Source organism: Heterodontus francisci, chromosome 5 (genome assembly GCF_036365525.1).
Source record: "Heterodontus francisci isolate sHetFra1 chromosome 5, sHetFra1.hap1, whole genome shotgun sequence".
NCBI lineage: Eukaryota > Metazoa > Chordata > Chondrichthyes > Heterodontiformes > Heterodontidae > Heterodontus > Heterodontus francisci.
This window is the reverse complement of record NC_090375.1, coordinates 29,289,738-29,315,101: the sequence shown is the minus strand read 5'-3', so window position 1 is coordinate 29,315,101 and position 25,364 is coordinate 29,289,738. Positions and strand designations below refer to the sequence as shown.

The following is a 25,364-nucleotide window of genomic DNA, read 5'->3' as shown; positions in this document are numbered from 1 at the left end:
TGGTTCTCCTGAAGACATGAATGTGGCTGATTTCCTTCAAGAAGTCTCTGCAGGGTGTCCCTGGGTGGTCAGGGTCAGCTTGCAAGGTAGATTGGAGAGAGAGAAAGGAAGGAGGGAGCCTACTCGGCACTTACCTGGAGACTGGAGCGATGGCAGGCGGCCCTGGGAGGAGGCTGATCCGGAGCGGGACCTGAAAAGGAAAGAGCGGGGCTCGAGGCCCTTACTTACCTGGAGACCAGCGCGGCGGCAGGCTCTGTATCTCCGCGCACTGAGATTCAAAAGAGGAAAAAAAAACTTAGTGACATCATGGGAAATCTGCAAGGTGATTAGTTGGGTAAGTAACAGCTGTTAGTGCATTTAAATAGCTTAAAAAAGGGGAAACATTTTTTTGGAAAAAAAAAATCTGTTGTATAAGTGACGAAGTGAGTACTACTAAAGTGTTTTTTTAAATTAGTGTAATTTATTGAGGACTTTTGATTATAGTGGGTAGTGTTTGGAGTAGAACGAGGCCCTTACTGTAAGTAGTATTTTTTATAGGGAGTAACTAAGTAAGCTAAAGGTAAGTCATGGCAGGAGAGCTTGCACCCGTGATATGCTCCTCCTGCACTATGGTCCCTGACGACCATGTGTGCAGGACGTGTACCCATCTGCGGCTACTGGCTACCTGTATTACGGAGCTGGAGCTGCGGGTGGATTTACTATGGAGCATCCGCGATGCGGAGAACGTCATGGATAGCATGTTTCGTGAGGTGGTCACACCGCAGGTAATGGATGCACAGGCAGAAAAGGGATGGGTGACCACCAGACAGGTAGTGCAGGAGTCCCCTTTGGCCATCCCCCTCTCAAACAGATATATCGCTTTGAATACTATTGGAGGGGATGACCTCCCAGGGGAAAGCAGCAACAGCCAAGTTCGTGGCACCACGGGTGGCTCTACTGCACAGCAGGGGAGGAAAAAGACTGGGAGAGCCATAGTGATAGGAGATTCAATTGTAGGGGGAACAGACAGGCGTTTCTGTGACCGCAAATGAGACTCCAGGATGGTATGTTGCCTCCCCGGTGCTAGGGTTAAGGATGTCTCGGAGCGGCTGCAGGACATTCTGAAGGGGGAGCGTGAACAGCCAGCGGTTGTGGTACATGTCGGTACCAATGACATAGGTAGAAAAAGGGATGAGGTCCTGCAAGATGAATTTGGGAGTTGGGAGCTAAAGTAAAAAGCAGGACCGCAAAGGTAGTAGTCTCAGGATTGCTTCCTGTGCCACGTGTTAGTGAGTATAGGAACAGGAGAATAGACCAGATGAATGCGTGGCTGGAGAAATGGTGCAGGAGGGAGGAGGGATTTATATTCCTGGGACATCGGGACTGATTCTGGGGATGGTGGGACCTGTACAAGCGGGACGGGTTACACCCAGGCAGGACCGGAACCGATGTCCTCATAGGGCGTTTGCTAGTGCTGTTGGGGAGGATTTAAACTAGAATGGCGGGGAGGATTTAAACTAGAATGGCAGGGAGGTGGGAACTTGAGCCGGGAGACTGAGGAGGAGGAAACGAGGATAGAAATGAAAGACACGAAATAAGGCAAAAGTGGAAGGCATAGAAATCAAGGGCAAGCAACAAATAGGGACATAGCCATCTTAGCATTATTTCGCACTCAGAATGTTAAAAAGGCAAGCCTCTAAAGCATTGCGTCTCAATGCGCAGAGTATTCGCAATAACGAAGGCAAATTAACCACCCAAATAGATATAAATGGATATGATATAGTTGCGATTACGGAGACATGGCTGCAGGGTGACCAAGGATGGGAACTGAACATCCAGGGGTATTCAATATTTAGGAAGGACAGGCAAAAAGGGAAAGGAGGTGGAATAGCGCTGTTAGTAAAAGAGGAAATCAATACAATCGTGAGGAAGGATATTAGCTCAGAAAATCCTGATGTGGAATCTGTATGGGTGGAGCTAAGAAACACCAAGAGGCAGAAAACCGCGGGGGCTGTATATAGACCCCCAAATAACAGTGGTGATGTAGAGGATGACATTAAACAGGAAATTAGAGGCGCATGCAATAAGGGCGCAACAGTAATTATGGGTGATTTTAATCTGCATATAGATTGGGCAAACCAAATTAACAGTAATACTGTAGAGGAGGAATTCCTGGAGTGCGTATGTGATTGTTTTTTAGACCAATACTTTGAGGAGCCAACTAGAGGACAGGCTATCTTAGACTGGGTATTGTGTAATGAGAAAGGATTAGTTAACAATCTATTGCAGGGTCCCATGGGGAAGAGCTGCCATAACGTGATATAATTCTTCATGAAGATGGAGAGTGAGAGAGTTGATTCTGAGACTAGGGTCCTGGATCTAAATAAAGGAAACTATGAAGGTATGAGGCGCAAGTTGGCTATGATAGATTGGGGAACGTTGCTTAAAGGGTTGACAGTGGATAGGCAATGCCTAGCATTTAAACCGCATGGATGAATTACAACAGTTGTTCGTTTCTGTCTGGCGCAAAAATAAAACCGTGGTTCAACCGTGGCTTACAAAATAAATTAGGGATAGTATTAGATTCAAGGAGGAGAGCGCAGTGGTTAGCACCGCAGCCTCACAGCTGCAGCGACCCGGATTCGGTTCAGGGTACTGCCTGTGCGGAGTTTGCAAGTTCTCCCTGTGACCGCGTGGGTTTCCGCCGGGTGCTCCAGTTTCCTCCCACAGCCAAAGACTTGCAGGTTGATAGGTAAATTGGCCATTGTAAATTGCCCCTAGTGTAGGTAGGTGGTAGGAGAATGGTGGGGATGTGGTAGGGAATATGGGATTAATGTAGGATTAGTATAAATGGGTGGTTGTTGGTCGGCACAGATTCGGTGGGCCGAAGGGCTTGCTTCAGTGCTGTATCGATCTATGACTCTAAATATAAAATGGCCAGAACAAGCAGCAAACCTCTGAGGATTGGGAGCAATTTAGAATTCAGCAAAGGAGGACAAAGGGATTGATTAAGAAGGGGAAAATAGTGTATGAGAATAAGCTTGCAGGGAACATAAAAACGGGCTGTAAAAGCTTCTATAAATATGTGAAGAGAAAAAGATTAGTGAAGACAAATGTGGGTCCCTTACAGTCAGAAATGGGGGAATTTATGATTTTTTTTTTATTCATTCATGGGATGTGGGCATCGCATTTATTGCCCATCCCTAATTGCCCTTGAGAAGGTGGTGGTGAGCTGCCGCCTTGAACCGCTGCAGTCCATGTGGGGTAGGTAGACCCGCTGTGCTGTTAGGAAGGGAGTTGCAGGATCTTGACCCGGCGACAGTGAAGGAACAGCGATATAATTCCAAGTCGGGATGGTGTGTGACTTGGAGGGGAACTTGCAGGTGGTGGTGTTCCCATGCATTTGCTGCCCTTGTCCTTCTAGTTGGTAGAGGTTGCGGGTTTGGAAGATGCTAAGGAGCCTTGGTGCATTGCTGCAGTGCATCTTGTAGATGGTACACACTGCTGCCACTGTGCGTCGGTGGTGGAGGGAGTGAATGTTTGTAGATGGGGTGCCAATCAAACGGGCTGCTTTGTCCTGGATAATGTCGAGCTTCTTGAGTGTTGTTGGAGCTGCACCCTTCCAGGCAAGTGGAGAGTATTCCATCACACTCCTGACTTGTGCCTTGTAGATGGTGAACAGGCTTTGGGGAGTCAGGAGGTGAGATACTCGCCTCAGGATTCCTAGCCTCTGATCTGATCTTGTAGCCATGGTATTTATATGGTTACTCCAGTTCAGTTTCTGGTCAATGGTAGCCCCTAGAATGTTGATAGTGGGGGAATTCAGCGATGGAAATGCCATTAAATGTCATGGGGAGATGGTTAGATTCTCTTTTGTTGGAGAATGTTACTTGCCACTTATCAGCCCAAGCCTGGATATTGTCCAGGTCTTGCTGCATTTCTACCGGACTGCTTCAGTATCTGAGGAGTCACGAATGGTGCTGAACATTGCGCAATCATTAGCGAACATCCCCACTTCTGACCTTATGATTGAAGGAAGGTCATTGATGAAGCAGCTGAAGATGGTTGGGCCTAGGACACTACCCTGAGGAACTCCTGCAGTGATGTCCTGGAGCTCAGATGATTGACCTCCAACAACCATAACCATCTTCCTTTGTGCGAGGTATGACTCCAGCCAGTGGAGGGTTTCCCCCTTGATTCCCATTGACCTCAGTTTTGCTAGGGCTCCTTAATGTCATACTCAGTCAAATGCTGCCTTGATGTCAAGGGCAGTCATTCTCACCTCACCTTATAATGAGGAACAAAGAAATGGCACACCAATTAAATACATACTTTGGTTCTGTCTCTACAAAGGAGGACACATTATCTCCCAGAAATGTTGGGGGACATAGGGTCTAGTGAGAAGGAGGCACTGTATGAAATCAGTATCAGTAGGGAAATGGTGTTAGGGAAATTGATGGGATTGAAGGCCAATAAATTCCCAGGGCCTGATAATCTACATCCCAGAGTACTTAAGGAAGTGGCCCTAGAAATAGTAGATGCATTGCTGGTCATTTTTCAAAATTCTACAGACTCTGGAGCAGTTCCAACAGATTGGAGGGTAGCTAATGTAACCCCACTATTTAAAAAAGGAGATAGAGAGAAAACAGGGAATTATAGCCTGACATCAGTGGGGAAAATGCTAGCATCCATTATAAAAGATGTAATCGCAGAGCAATTGGAAAACAATGACAGGATTGGACAAAGTCAACATGGATTTACGAAAGGGAAATCATGCTTGACAAATCTGCTGGAATTTTTTGAGGATGTGACTAGTAGAATAGATAAGGGAGGACCAGTGGATGTGGTGTATTTGGACTTTCAGAAGGTTTTTGATAAGGTCCCACATAAGAGATTAGTGTGCAAAATTAAAGCATATGGGATTGGGGGTATGGTACTAACATGGATAGAGAGCTGGTTGGCAGACAGGAAACGAAGAGTAGGAATAAACGGGTCTTTTTCCAAGTGGCAGGCAGTGACTAGTGGGGTACCGCAGGGATCAGTGCTAGGATCCCAGCTGTTCACTATATATATGAATGATATAGATGAAGGAATTAAATGTAATATATCCAAGTTTGCAGATGACACAAAGCTGGGTGGGAGTGTGAGCTGTGAGGAGGATGCAGAGAAGTTGCAGTGTGATTTGGACAGCTTGAGTGAGTGGGAAAATACATGGCAGATGCAGTATAATGTGGATAAATATGAGGTTATCCACTTTGGCAAAAACAGGAACGGCGATAGATTGGGAAAGGGGGAGATGCAACGAGACCTGGGTGTCCTTGTGCACCAGTCGCTGAAAGTAAGCATGCATTTAAGAAGGCAAATGGTATGTTCGCCTTCATAGCGAGAGGATTCGAGTACAGGAGCACGGATGTCTTGCTGCAATTATACAAGGCCTTGGTGAGACCACATCTGGAGTATTGTATGCAATTGTGGTCTCCTTATCTGAGGAAGGATGTTCTTGCTATGGAGGGAGTGCAGCAGTTCACCAGACTGATTCCTGGGATGGCAGGACTGACGTACGAAGAGAGATTAAGTCGATTAGGCTTGTATTCGCTAGAGTTTAGAAGAATGAGAGGGGATGTCATAGAAACCGCCAAAATTCTAACAGGACTGGACAGACTTGATGACGGAAGGATGCCCCCGATGGCGGGGGAGTCCAGGGCCAGGGGTTACAGTCTGAGGATAAGGGGTAAGCCAGGACTGAGATGAGGAGAGATTTCTTCACCCAGAAAGTGGTGAACCTGTGGAATTCTCTACCACAAGAAAGCAGTTGGGGCCAAATCATTAAATATATTCAAGAAAGAGTTAGATATAGTTCTTGGGGCTAATGGGATCAAAGGATACGGGGAGAAAGTGGGAACAGGGTACTGAGTTTGGATGATCAGCTATGATATTGAATGGCCTACTCCTGCTTCTAATTTTGTATGTTCCTATGTTTGTCTCTCTGCTGGAGAAGAAACACCACCTTAAGCACATGGAGGGTGGGCCTGTCACATAATTGTCACCCAATGATTCAAGCATGGTGGTTACTAGTGTGAATTCCCTCTTGCAACTTAATCAGTCCATGTCTAGGAATTCCCTCCTCACAGCTTAGGGTCCCATTGTTCAACTGTTTAGGTTTGAGTGGTTCATCTCTACCAGTTGATATTCAGGTAATGGCCACGATGCCTTGCTAACAGGAGAAGGATAGGTGGTTCACACAGATTCCCCAGGTCATTAAAATAAAAGCTAAATACTGCAGATGCTGGAAATCTGAAATAAAAACAGAAAGTGCTGGAAATACTCAGCAGGTCAGGCAGCATCTGTGGAGAGAGAAGCAGAGTTAACATTTCATCAGAACTGGCAAAGGTTAGAAAAGAATTGGGTTTTAAGCAAGTGAAGGGGGAGGGGTGTTTGGTGGAGAAGAGAACACCAGCGAAGGTGTCTGATAGGGCAGAGGGCAGGAGAGATTAACTAACAAAGTTGTCATGGGACAAAGGCAAAGAGCGTGTTAATGCTTGTGGTGAAAGGCAGCATTGGTCCAGAGTGTGCGTTAATGGCAGAATAATGAGCAGCTCTGTCCACATGAAAACAGGCACAGTTCCATGTAATTATTGAAATATTCAGGATATGTCATTCTACACTATAGTGTGATACATGACGTTCAAGGCACTTAACCGATATAAATACAGATTAAGAACAGTTCTTCTCTGTCGCCGTTTTAACATGGCTTAAGAGTTGCTTTAGTTCTCACATGAAATGGTTGTTTTAAAGGAGAATGAAATCCTGACAGAGCAGGAGGAACTTCTGACCATGGAGCAGTATTTACGGCGACAGATTGCATCTGAAAAAGAGGAAATTGAACGCCTTCGAGCTGAGATTGCTGAAATTCAGAGGTGAGGAAAGGTGCTAAAGTTTGTACAGAGGAAATTACTTGAGAACTTCTGTACGGGTGAGGAGTATTATTAAAAGCATTCAAAAAATTATTTGAATGAAAACCCCAATGTTATTTAGCTATTATTGAGCTTGCATTGATTGTCTTGACTTTGGGCAACTCTTGGTAAAGTAGCATTGTGGCTTCCATCCCAGGAGATTGGCCAATCTAGATTGTCCTGATTTATTGACATACCCAGTCAATGGTACTTCCTTTATTACTGCTGAATGATGATATGGAATTTATATCGTTCCTATGACATTGAGAATCACCAAATTATGGCCTACTTTTGAAGTGCAGTAACTTCTGAAATTACGCATTCATTTCAAGAAAAGTATGATTGAACAGCCAAAACATTTGCAAAAATGTTTTCCTTAATCTCTTTTTATTCTTTCATGGGATGTGAATGTTGCTGGTAAGGCCAGCATTTGTTGCCATCCCTAATTGCCCTTGAGAAGGTGGTGGTGAGCTGCTGCCTTTAACCACTGCAGTCCATTTGGTGTGGGTACTTTCTCAGTGCTGTTAGGAAGGGAGTTCCAAGATTTTGACCCAGCAACAGTGATATAGTTCCAAGTCAGGATGGTGCGTGACTTGGAGGGTGGTGTTCCCATGCGTCTACTGCCCTTGTTCTTCTAGGTGGTAGTGGGTTTGAAAGGTGCTGTCTAAGGAGCCTTGGCAAGTTGTACATGGTACACAATGCTGACACTGCGCACTGTTGGTTGATGGGATGCCAATCAAGTGGGTTGCTTTGTCCTGGATGATTTCCAGCTTTCCTGTGTGGTGTTGGAGCTGCACTCACCAAGGCAAGTGGAGAGTATTCCACCACACTCCTGAGTTGTGCCCTGTAGATGGTGGACAGGCTTTGGGGAGTAAGGAAGTGGGTTACTTGCCACAGAATTCCCAGCCTCTGACCTGCTGTTGTTGCCACAGTATTTATGTGGCTGCTCCAGTTTAGTTTCTGATCAATGGTAACCCGCCAGGATGTTGATAGTGGGGGATTCAGTGAATATAATGCCATTGAATGCCAAGAGGATGTGGTTAGATTCTCTCTTGTTGCAGTTAGTCATTGCCTGGCACTTGTGTGGCATGAATGTTACTTGCCACTTATCAGCCCAAGCCTGAATGTTGTCCATGTCTTGTTGCATATGGACATGGACTGCTTCAGTATCTGAGGAGTTGTGAATGGTACTGAATATTGTACAATTATCAGTGAAAATCTCCACTTCTGACCTTGTGATGGAGGGAAAGTCATTGACAAAGCAGCTAAAGATGTTTGGGTCAAGGACACTACCCTGAGGAACTCCTGCAGCAGTGTCTGGGGGCTTAAATGATTGACCTCCAACAACAACAAAAATCTTTCTTTGTGGTAGGTATGATTTCAACCAATGGAGAGTTCCCCCCCAACTCCTGTTGACTTCATTTTGGTTAGGCTCCTTGTTGCCACACTTGGTCAAATGCTGTCTTGTTCTCGAGGGCAACTACTCTCACTTCACCTCTTGTTCAGCTCTTTTGTCCATGTTTGGATGAAATCAGGAGCCATGTGCCCTGGCGGAATCCAAACTGAACATCAGTGAGCTGCTTATTGCTGCTTAAGTGGCTTTTGAGAGCACTTTACTGATGATCGAGAGTAGACTAATGGGGCAGTAATCGGCTGGATTGGATTTGTCCTGCTTTTTGTGAACAGGGCATAACTGGGCAATGTTCCACATTGTCGGATAGATGCCAGTGTTGTAGTTGTACAGGAACAGTTTGGCTAGGGGCACAGCTAGTTCTGCAGCACAAGTCTTTAGTACTACAGCCGGGATGTTGTCAGGGTCCATAGCCTTTGCAGTATCCAGTGCCTTCAGCCATTTCTTGATATCTCACTGTGAATCAGATTGTCTGCAGACTGGTATATGTGATGCTGGGGACCTCAGGAGGAGGTCGTGATGGATCATCCACTTAACACTTCTGGCTGAAGGTGCCTTATCTTTTTCACTGATCTGGGCTCCTCCATCATTGAGGATGGGGATATTTGTGGAACCTCCTCCTCCCTCCTGTTAGTTGTTTAATTGTCCACCATTCATGATTGGATGTGGCAGGACTGCAGAGCTTTGAACTGATCCGTTGGTTGTGGGGTCACGTAGCTCTGCCTATTGCATCATGCTTCCACTGTTTGACATGCAAGTATTCCTGTGTTGTAGCTTCACCAGATTGACGCCTCATTTTTACATATGCCTGGTGCTGCTCCTGGCACTCTTCTTTGAACCGGGGTTATCAAGCCTTGGCTTGATGGTAATGGTAGAGTGGTGGATATGCCAGGACATGAGGTTACAGATTGTGGTTGAATGCAATTCTGCTCAGCCTCATGGATGCCCAGTTTTGAGCTGCCAGATCTGTTCTGAATCCATCCCATTTAGCACTGTGGTAGTGCCACGCAACGAGATGAATGGTATCCTCAGTGTGAAGACTGGACTTCATTTTCACAAGGTCTGTGCAGTGGTCACTCCGACCAATACTATCATGGACAGATGCATCTGTGACAGGTAGATTGCTGAGGACAAGATCTAGTAGATTTTTCCCTCTTGGTTCCCTTACCATCTGCTGCAGGCCCAGTCTGGCAGATATTTCCTTCAGGACTCAGCCAGCTCGGTCCATAGTGGTGCTACAGAGCCACTCGGTAATAGACATTGAAGTCCCTCAGCCAGAGTACATTCTGTGCCCTTGCTACCCTCAGTGTTTCTTCTAATTGGTGTTCAACATGGAGAAGCACTGATTCATCTGCCGAGGGGGGTGGGTGGAGGGGATGGTAGGTGGTAATCAGCAGGAGGTTTCCTTGCCCGTGTTTGACCTGATGCAGAGAGAATTCATGTTGTTCAGCATCAATGTTGAGGACTCCCAGGGCAACTCCCTGCTGGCTGTATACCACTGTGCTGCCACCTCTGGCGAATCTGTCCTGCTGGTGGGACAGGACATACCCAAGAATGGTGATGGTAGTGCCTCGGACATTGGATGTAAGGTATGTTACTGTTCGTAGGACTATGTCAGGCTGTTGCTTGACTAGTCTGTGAGACAGCTCTCCCACTTCTGGTACAAGCCCCCAGATGTTAGCATGGAGGACTTTGCAGGATTGACAGGGCTGGGTTTGCCATTGCCGTTTCCGGTGCTTAGGTCAATGCTGGGCGTTCCATCCAGTTTTACTCCTTTTCAAATTTTATGTAGTGGTTTGGTACAACTGAATGGCTTGCTAGGCCATTTCAGAGGGCAGTTAAGAGTCAACCACATTGCTGTGGGTCTGGAGCCACATGTAGGGCAGACCAGGTAAGGACAGCAGATTTCTTTCCCTAAGGGCATTGGTGAACCAAAGAAAAGTTTTTACAACAATTGATGGTAGTTTCTTGGTCATTACTGAGACTAATTGAATTTAAATTCCACCAGCTGCTGTGTTGTGATTTGAACCCGTATTCCCACAATATTAGCCTAGGTCTCTGGATTACTAGTCTAGTGACATTACCACTATGCCACGTCTCCCTGCAGCTTTAGGGATAAAAGAACCATTAAAGATTTAAATTAGACCACTCAAAGGAGCATTTTGGATAAGAAAGAAGCCTTATGCTTATTGTGAAGTAGTATTGGTCAACCAATATGCATTAATAAGGAATAAAAACAAGAAATGCTGGAAATACTCAGCAGGTCTGGCAGCATTTGTGGAGCGAGAAGTAGAGTTAACGTTTCAGGTCAGTGACCTTCATCAGAACTGAAGGGTCACTGACCTGAAACATTAACTCTGCTGCTCTCTCCACAGAAGCTGCCAGACCTGCTGAATACTTCCAGCATTTCTTGTTTTTATTTCACATTTCCAGCATCCGCAGTATTTTGCTTTTATCTTCTTCTTTGGCCTCCTTGTCTCGGGAGACAATGGGTAAGCGCCTGGAGGTGGTCAGTGGTTTGTGGAGCAGCGCCTGGAGTGGCTATAAAGACCAATTCTAGAGTGACAGACTCTTCCACAGGCGCTGCAGATAAAATTGGTTGTCAGGGCTGTTACACAGTTGGCTCTCCCCTTGCTCTTCTGTCTTTTTTCCTGCCAACTGCTAAGTCTCTTCGACTCGCCACACTTTAGCCCCGCCTTTATGGCTGCCCACCAGCTCTGGCGATCACTGGCAACTGACTCCCACGACTTGTGATCAATGTCACAGGACTTCATGTCGCGTTTGCAGACGTCTTTAAAGCGGAGACATGGACGGCCGGTGTGTCTGATACCAGTGGCGAGCTCGTTGTACAATGTGTCCTTGGGGATCCTGCCATCTTCCATGCGGCTCACATGGCCAAGCCATCTCAAGCGCCGCTGGCTCAGTAGGGTGTATAAGCTGGGGATGTTGGCCGCCTTGAGGACTTCTGTGTTGGAGATACGGTCCTGCCACCTGATGCCAAGGATTCTCTGGAGGCAGCGAAGATGGAATGAATTGAGACGTCGCTCTTGGCTGACATACATTGTCCAGGCCTCTCTGCCGTAGAGCAAGGTACTGAGGACACAGGCTTGATACACTCGGACTTTTGTGTTTCGTGTCAGTGCGCCATTTTCCCACGCTCTCTTGGCCAGTCTGGACATAGCAGTGGAAGCCTTTCCCATGCGCTTGTTGATTTCTCCATCGAGAGACAGGTTACTGGTGATAGTTGAGCCTAGGTAGGTGAACTCTTGAACCACTTCCAGAGCGTGGTTGCCGGTATTGATGGATGGAGCATTTCTGACGTCCTGTCCCACGATGTTCGTTTTCTTGAAGCTGATGGTTAGGCCAAATTCGTTGCAGGCAGCCGCAATCCTGTCGATGAGACTCTGCAGACACTCTTCAGTCTGAGATGTTAATGCAGCATCGTCAGCAAAGAGGAGTTCCCTGATGAGGACTTTCCGTACTTTGGTCTTCGCTCTTAGACGGGCAAGGTTGAACAACCTGCCACTTGATCTTGTGTGGAGGAAAATTCCTTCTGAAGACTTGAACGCATGTGAGAGCAGCAGGGAGAAGACGATCCCAAACAGTGTGGGTGCGAGAACACAGCCCTGTTTCACGCCGCTCAGGATAGGAAAGGGGTCTGATGAGGAGCCACCATGTTGAATTGTGCCTTTCATATTGTCATGGAATGAGGTGATGATACTTAGTAGCTTTGGTGGACATCCGATCTTTTCTAATAGTCTGAAGAGACCACGTCTGCTGACGAGGTCAAAGGCTTTGGTGAGATCAATGAAAGCAACGTAGAGGGGCATCTGTTGTTCGCGGCATTTCTCCTGTAGCTGACGAAGGGAGAACAGCATGTCAATGGTCGATCTCTCTGCTCGAAAGCCACACTGTGCCTCAGGATAGACACGCTCAGCCAGCTTCTGGAGCCTGTTTAAAGCGACTCGAGCAAAGACTTTCCCTGCTTTGCTGAGCAGGGAAATTCCATGGTAGTTGTTGCAGTCACCGCGGTCACCCTTGTTCTTATAGAGGGTGATGATATTGGCATCGCGCATGTCCTGTGGTACTGCTCCCTCGTCCCAGCACAGGCAAAGCAGTTCGTAGAGTGCTGAGAGTATAGCAGGCTTCGCACTCTTGATTATTTCAGGGGTAATGCTGCCCTTCCCAGGGGCTTTTCCGCTGGCTAGAGAATCAATGGCATCACGGAGTTCTGATTCTGTTGGCTGTACGTCCAGCTCATCCATGACTGGCAGAGACTGGGCTGCATTGAGGGCCGTCTCAGTGACGACATTTTCCCTGGAGTACAGTTCTAGGTAGTGCTCCACCCAACGGTCCATTTGCTTGCGTTGGTCAGTGATTGTGTCTCCTGATTTAGATTTGAGGGGGGGCGATCTTCTTGATGGTTGGCCCAAAAGCTCTCTTAATGCCATCATACATTCCTCTGATGTTTCCGGTGTCTGAGGCCAGCTGAATATGGCTGCATAGGTGTTGCCAGCAGTCATTTGTGCAGCGCGCTGGCTGCTTTAAGTGCGATGGATGTTAACTCGCTGGGGGCTTTCTTGTAGTTCAACAGTGCAATGCGCTTAGCGGCTGTGACAGGTTCCAGCTCTTCAATGTGAGATTGAAACCAGTCTGCATTCTGCTTCACACGTTTGCCATAGGTGGTCATAGCTGAGTCATAGATGGTGTCTCTGATGTGGGCCCACTTGGTCTCTGCATCCCCTGTGGGAGTGTTTTGAAGGGCTTTTTCAAGTGAATTTAGAAACTTATGTAACAGCTGTGGATAAAAAATTCTGCTCGTGTTGATGTGCGGGTGGCCCTTCTGCTTGGAGTGATGTAGCTTCTTTGGTTTGAGTCTAACTTTGCTGCACACCAGGGAGTGGTCGCAGTCGCAGTCCACACTGTGGAAGATGTGTGTGATTTGGACACTGTTTAAAGAGGCTCGCCTTGTGACGATGAGGTCCAGCTGGTGCCAACGACGTGATCTTGGGTGCCTCCAAGAAACCTGATGACAGGATTTAGTGTGAAAGAACGATTTGCTGATGCTTTTATATTATTGCATTAATAAGGAAATGGTTCTTCAGGGGCTGAGGATGCTAAAGATTGAGGTCCAGGAGCTGGAGTATCCCAGAGGGTGGTCATTGAGGTAATAGTAGAGGGATTACAGAGGATTTTTCACTTTATTAGAGACTGGCACTCTTTTCAAAACAATAACACTGACAATTTTCATTTATATAGTACCTTTATTTAGAAAAATGCTTCACTGAGTTCTCCCTGGTGTCCTGGTTAATCGTACACAACTAACATTAACCCCATCAGCCTGCTTGGGTGGATGTAAAAGATCCTATGGCACGATTTCGAAGAAGAGTCAGGGGTTATCCCCGATGTCGCAGCCAATAATTATCCCTCAATCAACATTACTAAAACCGATTATCTGATCATTGTCACAGTGTTGTTTGTGTGCAAATTGGCTGCCGCATTTCCTATATTACAGTAATGACTACACAAACTACTTCATTGGCTCTAATTCGCTTTGAGACATAGAAACATAGAAAATAGGAGCAGGAGTAGGCCATTTGGCCCTTCAAGCCTGCCCCGCCATTCATTATGATCATGGCTGATCATCTAACTCAGTAACCTGTTCCCGCTTTCACCCCATATCCTTTGATCCCTTTAAACCCAAGAGCTATATCTAACTCCTTCTTGAAAGCGTACAATGTTTTGGCCTCAACTGCTTTCTGTGGTAGCGAATTCCACAGGCTCAACACTGTCTGGGTGAAGAAATTTCTCCTCATCTCAGTCCTGAGTGGTTTACCCCATATCTTTACATTATGACCCTTGGTTCTGGACTCCCCAACCATCGGGAACATCCTTCCTAAATCTACCCTATCAAGTCCTGTTAGAATTTTATAGGTTTCTATGAGACTATCACTCGTCTGAACTCCAGCGAATATAATCCCAACCGACTCAATCTCTCCTCATACGTCAGTCCTGCCATCCCAGAAATCAGTCTGGTAAACCTTCGTTGCACTCCCTGTATCGCAAGAACATCCTTCCTCAGATAAGGAGACCAAAACTGCACACAATATTCCAGGTGTGGCCTCACAAAGGCCCTGTATAATTGCAGCAAGACATCCCTGCTCCTGTACTCGAATCCTCTCGCTATGAAGGACAACATACCATTTGCCTTTTTTACCCACTGTTGGACCTGCATGCTTACCTTCAGCGACTGGTGTATGAGAACACCCAAGTCTCGCTGCACCTTCCCCTCTCTGTTTATAGCCGTTCAGATAATCTGCCTTCCTGTTTTTGCTACCAAAGTGGATAACCTCACATTTATCTACATTTTACTGCATCTGCCATGCATTTGCCCACTCACTCAACTCGTCCAAATCACCCTGAAGACTCGCTGCATCCTCCTCACAACTCACCCTCCCACCCAGTTTTGTGTCATCTGCAAATTTGGAGATATTACAGTTAGTTCCCTCATCTAAATCATTAATATATATTATGAATAGCTGCGGTCCTAGCACCAATCCCTGCGGTACCCCGCTAATCACTGCCTGCCATTCGGAAAAAGACCCGTTTATCCCTACTCTTTGTTTCCTGTCTGCCAACCAATTTTCTATCCATCGTAATACACTACCCCCAATCCCATGCGCTTTAATTTTACACGTTAATCTCTTAGGTGGGACTTCGTCGAAAGCCTTCTGAAAGTCCAAATAAACGACATCCACTGGCTCCCCCTCATCAACTGTACGAGTTACATCCTTGAAGAATTCTAGTAGATTTGTCAAGCATGATTTCTCTTTCGTAAATCCATGCTGACTCTTGTCTGATTCTACCACTGGTCTCCAAGTGCTCTGCTATAAAATCTTTGATAATGGACTCTAGAATTTTCCCCACTACCAACATCAGGCTGACTGGTCTATAATTCCCTGCTTTCTCTCTACCTCCCTTTTTAAATAGTGGGGTTACATTAGCTACCCTCCAATCTGTAGGAACTGTTCCAGAGTCTGTAGAATCTTGGAAGATGACCACCAATGCATGCACTATTTCTAGGACCACTTCCTTAAGTACTCTTGGATGCATACCATCAGGCCCTGGGGATTTATCGGCCTTCAACCCCATCAATTTCCCCAACACCATTTCTCTACTAATACTGATTTCCTTCAATTCCTTTCTCTCACTAAACCCTGTGTTCCCCAACATTTCTGGTATGATATTTGTGTCCTCCTTTGTGAAGACAGAACCAAAGTATGCATTTAGTTGGTCAGCCATTTCTTTGTTCCCCATAATAAATTCCCCTGTTTCTGACTGTAAGGGTCTTCACCAATCTTTTTTCTCTTCACCTACCTATAGAAACTTTTACAGTCAGTTTTTATGTTCCCCATAAGCTTGCCTTCGTACTCTATTTTCCCCTTCTTAATCAATCCCTTGGTCCTCTTTGCTGAATTCTTAGCTGCTTCCAGTCCTCAGGTCTGTTTTTTCTGGTGAATTTATACGGCTCTTCCTTGGATCTAATGTTATCTCTAATTTCCCTTGTAAGCCATGGTTTGGCTACCTTTACCATTTTACTTTTGTGCCAGACAGGGATAAACAATTGTTGCAGTTCATCCATGCGCTCTTTAAATGTTTGCCATTGCCTATCCACCTTCATCCCTTTAAGTAACGTTTCCCAGTCCATCCAAGCCAACTTGCGCCTCCTACCTTCATAGTTTACTAAGATTCAGGACCCTAGTCTCAGAATCAACTACGTTCAATCATATTATGGTCACTCATCCCCAAGGGATCTCGCACAACTAGATTGTCAATTATTTCTCTCTCATTACACAATACCCAGTCTAGGATGATCTGTTCTCTAGTTGGTTCCTCAACGTATTGGTCCAGAAAACCATCCCGTATACACTCCATGAATTCCTCCTCTACGGTATTGTGACTAATTTGATTTGCCCAATCTCTATGCAGATTAAAGTCACCCATAATTACAGATGTTCCTTTATCGCATGCGTCTCTAATTTCCTGTTTAATGCCATTCCCAACATCACCACTCCAGTTTGGGGGTCTATATACAACCCCCACTAACGTTTTTTGACCCTTAGTGTTTCTCAGCTCTACCCATACAGATTCCACATTGTCAGAGCTAATATCTTTCCTCACTATTGCGTTAATTTCCTCTTTAACCAGCAATATAACTCCACCGCCTTTTGCTTTTTTTTCTGTCATTCCTAAATACTGAATACCCCTGGATGTTCATTTCCCATCCCTGGTCACCTTGCAGCCATGTCTCCGTAATTCCGACTATATCATACCCGTTTACATCTATTTGCGCGATTAATTCATCCACTTTATTGCGAATTCTCCGCGCTTTAAGGCACAAAGCCTTAAGGTTTGTCTTTTTAACATTACTTGTCCCCTTCCCACTATTTTTCACTGTGGCCCTATTTGATTCTTGCCCTTGATTTCTCTGCCTATCACTTTTCATATTCCCCTTACTGTCTTTTGTTCTTGTCTTTGATCCCCACCTCTTCTGACTCCTTGCAAAGGTTCTCATCCCCCTGCTATTTTAGTTTATACCCTCCTCAACCACTCTAGCAAATACTCCCCTAGGATATCAGTACCGGTCCTGCCCAGGTGTCATCCGTCCAGTTTGTACTGGTCCCAACTCCCCCAGAACCGGTCCCAATGTCCCAGGAATCTAAAACCCTTCCCCTCACACCATCTCTTCAGCCGCGTATTCATCCGATATATCCTGCTATTTCTACTCCGACTAGCCCGTGGCACTGATAGTAACGACTGAAGGCACTGGATACTACAAAGGCTATGGGCCCTGACAATATTCCGGCGATAATACTGAAGACCTGTGCTCCAGAACTTGCCGCGCACCTAGCCAAGCTATTCCAGTACAGCTACAACACTGGCATCTACCCTGCAATGTGGAAAATTGCCCAGGTATGTCCTGTACACAAAAAGCAGGACAAGTCCAACCCGGCCAATTACCGCCCCATCAGCCTACTCTCAATCATCAGTAAAGTGATGGAAGGTGTCATCAACAGTTTCATCAAGCGACACTTACTTAGCAATAACCTGCCCAGTGACGCTCAGTTTGGGTTCCACCAGGGCTACTCAGCTCCTGACTTCATTACAGCCTTGGTTCAAACATGGACAAAAGAGCTGAACTCGAGGGGAGGTGAGAGTGACTGTCCTTGACATCAAGGCAGCATTTGACCGAGCTTGGCATCAAGGAGTCCTAGCAAAACTAAGGTCAAGGGAATCGGGGAAAACCCTCTGCTGGCTGGAGTCATATCTAGCGCAAAGGAAGATGGTTGTGGTTGTTGGAGGTCAATCATCTGAGCTCCAAGACATTACTGCAGAAGTTCCTCAGGGTAGTGTCCTAGGCCCAACCATCTTCAGCTGCTTTATCAATGACCTTCCTTCAATCATAAGGTCAGAAGTGGGGATGTTCGCTGATGATTGCACCATGTTCAGCACCATTCCTGACTCCTCGGATACTGAAGCAGTCCGTGTAGAAATGCAGCAAAACCTGGACAATATCCAGGCTTGGGCTGATAAGTGGCAAGTAACATTCGCGCCACACAAGTGCCAGGCAATGACCATCTCCAACAAGAGAGAATCTAACCATCTCCCCTTGACATTCAATGGCATTACCATCGCTGAATCCCAAAATATCAACATCGTTGGGGCTACGATTGACGAGAAACTGAACTGGAGTAGACGTATAAATACAGTGGCTACAAGAGCAGGTCAGAGGCTAGGAATCCTGCGGTGAGTAACTGACTCCCCAAAGCCTGTTCACCATCTACAAGGCACAAGACAGGAGTGTGATGGAATACTCTCCACTTGCCTGGATGGGTGTATCTCCAACAACACTCAAGAAGCTCGACACTATCCAGGACAAAGCAGCCCGCTTGATTGGCACGCCATCTACAAACATTCACTCCCTCCCTCCACCACCGACGCACAGTGGCAACAGTGTGTACCATCTACAAGATGCACTGCAGCAATACACCAATGCTCCTTAGACAGCACCTTCCAAACCCGCGATCTCTACCAACTAGAAGGACAAGGGAAGCAAATGCATGGGAACACCACCACCTGCAAGTTTCCGTCCAAGTCTCACACTGTCCTGACTTGGAACTATATCACTGTTCCGTCACTGTCGCTGGGTCAAAATCCTGGAACTCTCTTCATAACAGCACTGTGGGTGTACCTACCCCACATGGACTGCAGCAGTTCAAGAAGGCAGCCCACTACCACCTTCTCGAGGGCAATTAGGGATGGGCAATAAATGCTGGCCTGGCCAGCGACGCCCACATCCCATGAATGAATAAAAAAAGAATCTGAGATCGCTACCTTTTGAGGTCCTACTTTTCAACTTACTTCCTAACTCCCTATATTCTGCTTTTAGGACCTCGTCCTTTTTTTTTTACTGACTTCGTTTGTACGAATGTGTGCCATGACCACTGGCTGTTCACCCTTTCCCTTCAGAATGTCTTGTCACCGCTCTGAGACATCCTTGACCCTAGCACCAGGGAGGCAACATACCATGCTGGAGTCTCTTTTGCGGCCACAGAAAAGCCTATCTATTCCCCTTACAATGGAACCCCCTATAGCTATTGCATTCCCACACTTTTTGCTCCTCCCATGTGCGGCAGAGCCAACCAAGACATTTGGTGGCTGTGAAAGGCGCTATATAAATGCAAGTCAGTCTGGCTTTATAAATCTGGTCATTATCACATTGTTGTTCGTGGGACCTTGTAGTGTGCAAATTGGCTACCACATTTCTTGCATTGCAATGACTACACTTCAAAAATAATTCATTGGCTGTAAAGTTCTTTGGCACATCCTGTGGTTGTAAAAGGTACTATATAAATGCAAGTTGTTTTCTGTTTTGTTTTTTTAAAAAAACAAAGCCACAGGTGGCATCTCCTTTATTAGTAGGTTGACCAAAACTTGATCAGATGTGGGTTATAAGAGCATCTTGAAGAGGACATTGGGCGGTGGAAGGGTTTGGGGAGGGAATTTGAGAGTGTGGGGCTTTGTCGGCTGAAGGCAGTCAGCAATAGTCGGGTGAGTGGGGGGGGAGGTGTGAATCCACAAATTGGGAGAAAGGGATTAGTCAGCCAACTAGGTAGTCTTGTGTCAGTAGCAGAAAAGTTACTAGAGACCATTGTTAAAGTCTGGATATGGACTGATCAGGAGTCTTCAGTGTTGGTTTATGAAGGGTAGGTTATGCTTCACTAATTTCTTATCTCTTTTTTTGAGAGAATAACTACTTATAGATGGGCAGCACAATAGATGCAGTTGATACAGACTTCTGTTTTATGAAAAGCAATGTATAAACAACCTTGAATAAAAATTGAATGACAAAATTAAGCCCCATGACAGAAAAAGGGAATGTGGTGGTTTGCATATAGAGTGACTGCAAGGCAGCTAACAATGGTTTAGAGTAAATGGGTGTTTGAGTCTGCCAAGAGGAGTAAACATAGTGCCCAGGGATCGGTGCTGGGATCGCTTTCTTATTTATATATTTCTCAAAGGAGTGATTATTTACAATATGCTGAGGATACCAAACTAATGGCAAAAAGGCAGAAACGTGCAGTGGACATGAACGGGTTAGGAGAATGCACAGCTAAGTGGCAAAGGCATTGAATACGTAAAATGAGCTCATACATCTTGGGGAATAAGAATAAATAATGGAGTACATACAAATTAGGAGCAGTAGGAGGCCATTCGGCCCCTTCGAGCCTGCTCTGCCATCATGGCTGATCTGATTGTGGCCTCAACTCCACTTTCCCGCCTACCCCCAACACCTTTTGACTCCCTTATTAGTCAAGAATTTATCTGATGCTCTGGGGAAGAGAGTTCCAAAGACACTCAACCCTCTGAGAGAAAAAATGTATCCTCATCACCATCTTAAATGGGTGACCCCTTAATTTTATAACTATGTAACCTAGTTCCAGTCTCTCCCATAAGGGGTAGTGTGCCTTTAAATTATAAATTTCTCAGTGTAGTAGAGGATCAAGAAACACGTGTGCAGGAACATATCCTTAAACATAGGTAGACTGATTTTCTTTAAAAAAAAAATTGGTAAATGGGACTTGAGATTATATTGAGGAATATAAAAACAAGAGTTCATGGTCATACGCAATTATAGGCAAAATCTGGAATACTGTATGCAGTTTTGGGTTCCTCGCTGTAGGAGGGAGGATATAATAGCCCTGGGAAAAGTACAACACAGATTTACCAGGATATCAGGGATATCTAGAGCAACTATCGCTGTATTGTCTTGAATTGAAAATATTGTTGGGGGTGGGGGGGGGTGGAATTTTACTAGTGGTGTTCATTAAGGTAAGCACGGACCATTTCTTTTGGTAGGTAAGTTGAAAACAAGGGGTTGTAGTCTCGAGATGAACACTGAATACTCAACGGGCGGCGCAGTGGTTAGCACCGCAGCCTCACAGCTCCAGCGACCCGGGTTCAATTCTGGGTACTGCCTGTGTGGAGTTTGCAAGTTCTCCCTGTGTCTGCGTGGGTTTTCTCCGGGTGCTCCGGTTTCCTCCCACAAGCCAAAAGACTTGCAGGTTGATAGGTAAATTGACCATTATAAATTGCCCCTAGTATAGGTAGCTGGTAGGGAAATATAGGGACAGGTGGGGATGTGGTAGGAATATGGGATTAGTGTAGGATTAGTATATATGGGTGGTTGATGGTCGGCACAGACTCGGTGGGCCGAAGGGCCTGTTTCAGTGCTGTATCTCTAAACTAAACTAAACGGGGGAGATTAGAAAAAAAACTTTTATACAGAGTGGCATGCGTACACACAGGCAATTGATGCAAAGTTGGTTACGCTATTGAAACGGCTACACTTTAATTAAAGTATAAAGGGAAAGCAAGAAAATGGAATGAATGTAGAGAAAACAGAAAAATGGGACTGTGGCAAAACTGTTAAATCAGAGTCTGAGAAGGGCCCTAAACAAGATGTTCTGTATGGCGTTCTTCAAAGGTTAAGCGTTCTATATTTCTGTTGTTTTTTGTTTCCACTTAGTGACAGCATCCAGTTGTAGCCCATTAGTAAAATCTAGTATTTTTGTATTTACTATTGCAACTAAAATTGCACCAAGTAATTGTGATGCAAAAAAAAAGGAATTTAAATTTACAAGGCTGAGATACAGCCAATATGTCCATCCTGCACCTGTTTGACATTCTGAGCTGGAAGTCCTTTCCTACCTCAAACCCAAACCCCTTTTAAATTAGGAAATCAATTCAGTTCATTTTAAAATAATTCAGCCGATTTGGTGTTTATTTCACCGGGCAGAAGTCCACCTTTTTCAATAGCTGAGAGTGCCAGTTCAAAAATTGTGTGGGTCAGATATCTGACTTTACAGTGGGCAGTGTAATTACTGAAATACGTGAAATGGGAACCAGGAAACTCATTTAAAAATACTATGTACAACAGTAAAGTTATTTCAAATGTAGCTCACTTCCACATTAGATGAAACATTTAAAATGTTTTTCTTCTGATTGCTTCTTAGTCGCCAGCAACAGCATGGACGGAGTGAAACTGAGGAATATTCCTCTGACAGTGAGAGCGAGAGTGAGGATGAGGAAGAACTGCAGCTCATCCTGGAAGATCTTCAGCGTCAAAATGAAGAGTTGGAGGTAAATTACAACATCAGATTCATAATTGCTCTAACAAGAGCCACTGAATCTTCTGAACAGCATAGCTGATGAATAGTACTCTGGTAAATTCTTCAGTTGGACAACTCTTGTACTTGTTTTTTTTTACAGTTGAGACCACTAGTGTTCCAAATATTCATAAAACTCCTTTTGTAGTATTTTGTATATTTTATATCTTTCATTTCAGCAGCCAGTGGGCACACTGGAGTGACAGTAACTAGTGAGAGTCTCTCAGAATGTGGCGGCATCCTAACACTGCAGTCAGTGTGGTTTGTGGCCTATAAATTAGTCATCACTAAATACAATTCACTGTTCAACTGCTGAAAATGGTACAAGTACAGGATCTACAATTACACAATAAATCTCTACATGACATCTCCTCCCAGTTGTAAATTTGTAAATCTGATAGCCAAGTCTTCAGCGATAACCATGCTTTACCCATACATAAGAACTAGGTGCAGGAGTAGGCAGTTCAGCCCCTCGAGCCTGCCCCGCCATTCAATAAAGATCATGGTTGATCTCATCTCGGCCTCAGCTCCACTTTACTGCCCGTTCTCCATAACCCTTCAACCCATTACTAAGCAAAAATCTGTCTGTCTCCTCAAATTTACTCAATGTCTTGGCATTCACCACACTCTGGGGTAGTGAATTCCACAGACTCATGACCCTTTGAGAGAAGTAATTTCTCCTCATCTGTGTTTTAAATCTGCTACCCCTTATCCTAAAACTTTGACCCCTCATTCTAGATTGCCCCACAAGAGGAAACATCCTCTCTATGCCTACTGTGTCAATCCCCTTAATCATCTTATATACCTCAATTCGATCTCCTCTCATTCTTCTAAACTCTAGAGAATAAAGGCCTAAACTGCTCAATCTCTCAAGACAAACAGGTATTCTATACTTTTTGCAATTGGTTTTAAGTTATTTTTGCATCAGTAGTTACAATCTATAATGTTACGGAAGCTTGCTTAACAAGATAACTGTGAAAGGGTTGTTTCTCAAATTTCTGTTGAGAATTTCACCTATTGTGACTAAAGCAATTTAATCATTGTTTCTCTCTGTCAGGTGAAAAACAACCACCTGAATCAAGCAATCCATGATGAACGAGAGGCTATTATTGAGCTGCGAGTACAGCTTCGACTGTTACAGACGCAAAGATTGAAACAAGAGCAACAGACTCAGGAAGATGCAGACGAACTTGGAGAGAATGCCACTAGTGCTCAGCAGCACAGGGACGTTGTGAGTGATACAAGAACCGCACAGGACCAGTCCAAATCTGTGAAGGAAACATTGAAACCCTCTCCAAGCAAAGATCGCAAGGAGACCTCAATCTGAAGAGCTCTGCGCAATTTGTTGCATTGCAGCTGCACTTAACAAAACTCTGACCAGAAAGCTGTACAAGCAGTGAACTGTAACAATTGTTATATTCCTTTTCTACAGTTCATTTTTGGTGAAAGAAAGTTACAGTATCCCAAGTATAAAGTTTAAAGCCATGAGGTGAAATGGTATGGGTAAGCACATAGAAGGCAAATCTTTAGAGTTTTTTTTAAATGGAGATATGGGTTTTTGCTTTGTTACAAAGGACTGTGAAAAGTCTCCATGCCACATTTTGTGTTTTGTAATTATGCATGTGGAAAGTACTTTATTTTAAATTGAATTTTCCCTATTAAAAGAAATCTATATTTCTAGCTGAGGATCAGTCAGTGCCAGGAATGTTCAGGGTAGAGGCCTTTAAGTAAACATGAATAATAAATATAGATGATTGATTTAACTGAATTGTCACCCTATGAGCAAAGTTGATTAATGTTATGTGGTTGTCAGTAACCTGTCTTTTTCGTTGGCTTTTTTTATTTTATAAACTCAGTATTTCTCATTAATTAAAATAGTTGGAGGATATCTGCTTAGATTTCACAGTAAATACTGACCTGATTGTGTCCTGGACTTCTGATAACTCTTGCTTTTGTACAGTTGTTTGCACTGATCCATAATTTAAAATAAAAATAACAAAATGCCAATATGTGCACATCCATGTATCGAGAACATTCCAGAGTGAATATGCTTTTGTGAAGCTTGCTTCAGCTCTAGATTGCAGAAATTTTTATGAATCTCGGCACAATCGTTCAAGTGCCATTACTTTGAAAATTATTGCCACTAATGACAGAAACTGCCTGGTGCAAATGTCATGACAGGTTAGTCACTTAACTAGTGTAAGTCTATGTGTGATTAGAACTCTGGGAATTTGCCTTCAAAAAAGTAGATTCTGTGTGTAATCAGTTTGTTACCTGCTGAATAAAATGCCATTCTACTTCATTTGTTCTTCATAGATCTGAAGTTAGCAATATCCCAAGGGTCAGATTTTAACAGCACAGTTATCCTATTGGTTGACCCTTTCTCTTTCCTGTAAACACTAAACCACAAGAAGTAGGGGCAGGAGTAGACCATATGGCCCATCGAGCCTACTCCGCCATTCAGTACTATTATGGCTGATCTTGGGCTTCAACTCCACTTTCCCGCCCACTCACCCTATCCCTTGATTCCCTGGGAGACCAAAAATCTGTCTATCTCAGTCTTAAATGAATTCAATGATGAAACATCCACAACCCTCTGGGGTAGAGAACTCCAAAGATACACAACTCTTTGAGTGAAATAATTTCTCCTCTTCCCAGTCCTAAATGATTGGCCCCTTATTCTGAGATTATGCTCCTGTATTTTAGATTCCCTGACCAGTGGAAACAATCTCTGTGTCTTTGTATTTATATTAGTTTGTGAAAAGATAAAATGCTAATAATTTTTAGGATGTAGGTTTTGGTGGCACGACTGGCATTTATTGCCCACCCCAGTTGCTCTTGGATAGTGGTGGGCCTTCTTGACCCACTCGTGATGGAGGTACTTCCAAAATGCTGTTGGGTAGGGAGTTCCAAGGTTCACCCAGTGACGATGAAGGAATGGCAATAAATACCAGATCAGAATGCTGTGTGACTTGGAGATGATGGTGATCCCAGATATCTGCTGCCCCTGTCCTAGGTGGTAGAAATCACGCGTTTTGAGAAATGCTGAAGAACTGGTCTTGGTGACTTTCTGCAATACATCCTGTATAGAGGACACAGTACTTAAACCTGTTCTCACCCAACATGAACACGTGTAATTGTAATGGGGACCCTCAGATATCATTCAGAAGTGCGAATCCTGACCCATTTTCCCCTTTAATCCAAGGCATTGATACTAACTGGAACTTTCTCTGGTCTGTATGGGTTCAACCCGGTGAGATACTGAGGGAGTCACAGGTTCAAATCTAGAAG

General features: G+C 44.8%; 1 protein-coding gene across 9 annotated transcripts in view; it reads left to right on the top strand.

The window, feature by feature from the left end:
• Positions 1-24,375, top strand: part of ralbp1 (ralA binding protein 1) — a 113,217-nt gene extending 88,842 nt beyond the window's left edge. For all 9 annotated transcript variants that reach the window (XM_068031250.1, XM_068031256.1, XM_068031251.1 and 6 more), the window contains 3 exons: positions 6,775-6,896; positions 21,921-22,047; positions 23,131-24,375. In XM_068031250.1, coding sequence (XP_067887351.1) covers positions 6,775-6,896; positions 21,921-22,047; positions 23,131-23,400 — 519 coding nt within the window. In that variant the 3' untranslated portion in view covers positions 23,401-24,375. The remainder of the gene's footprint in view (positions 1-6,774; positions 6,897-21,920; positions 22,048-23,130) is intronic.
• The last annotated feature ends 989 nt before the right edge of the window (positions 24,376-25,364 follow it).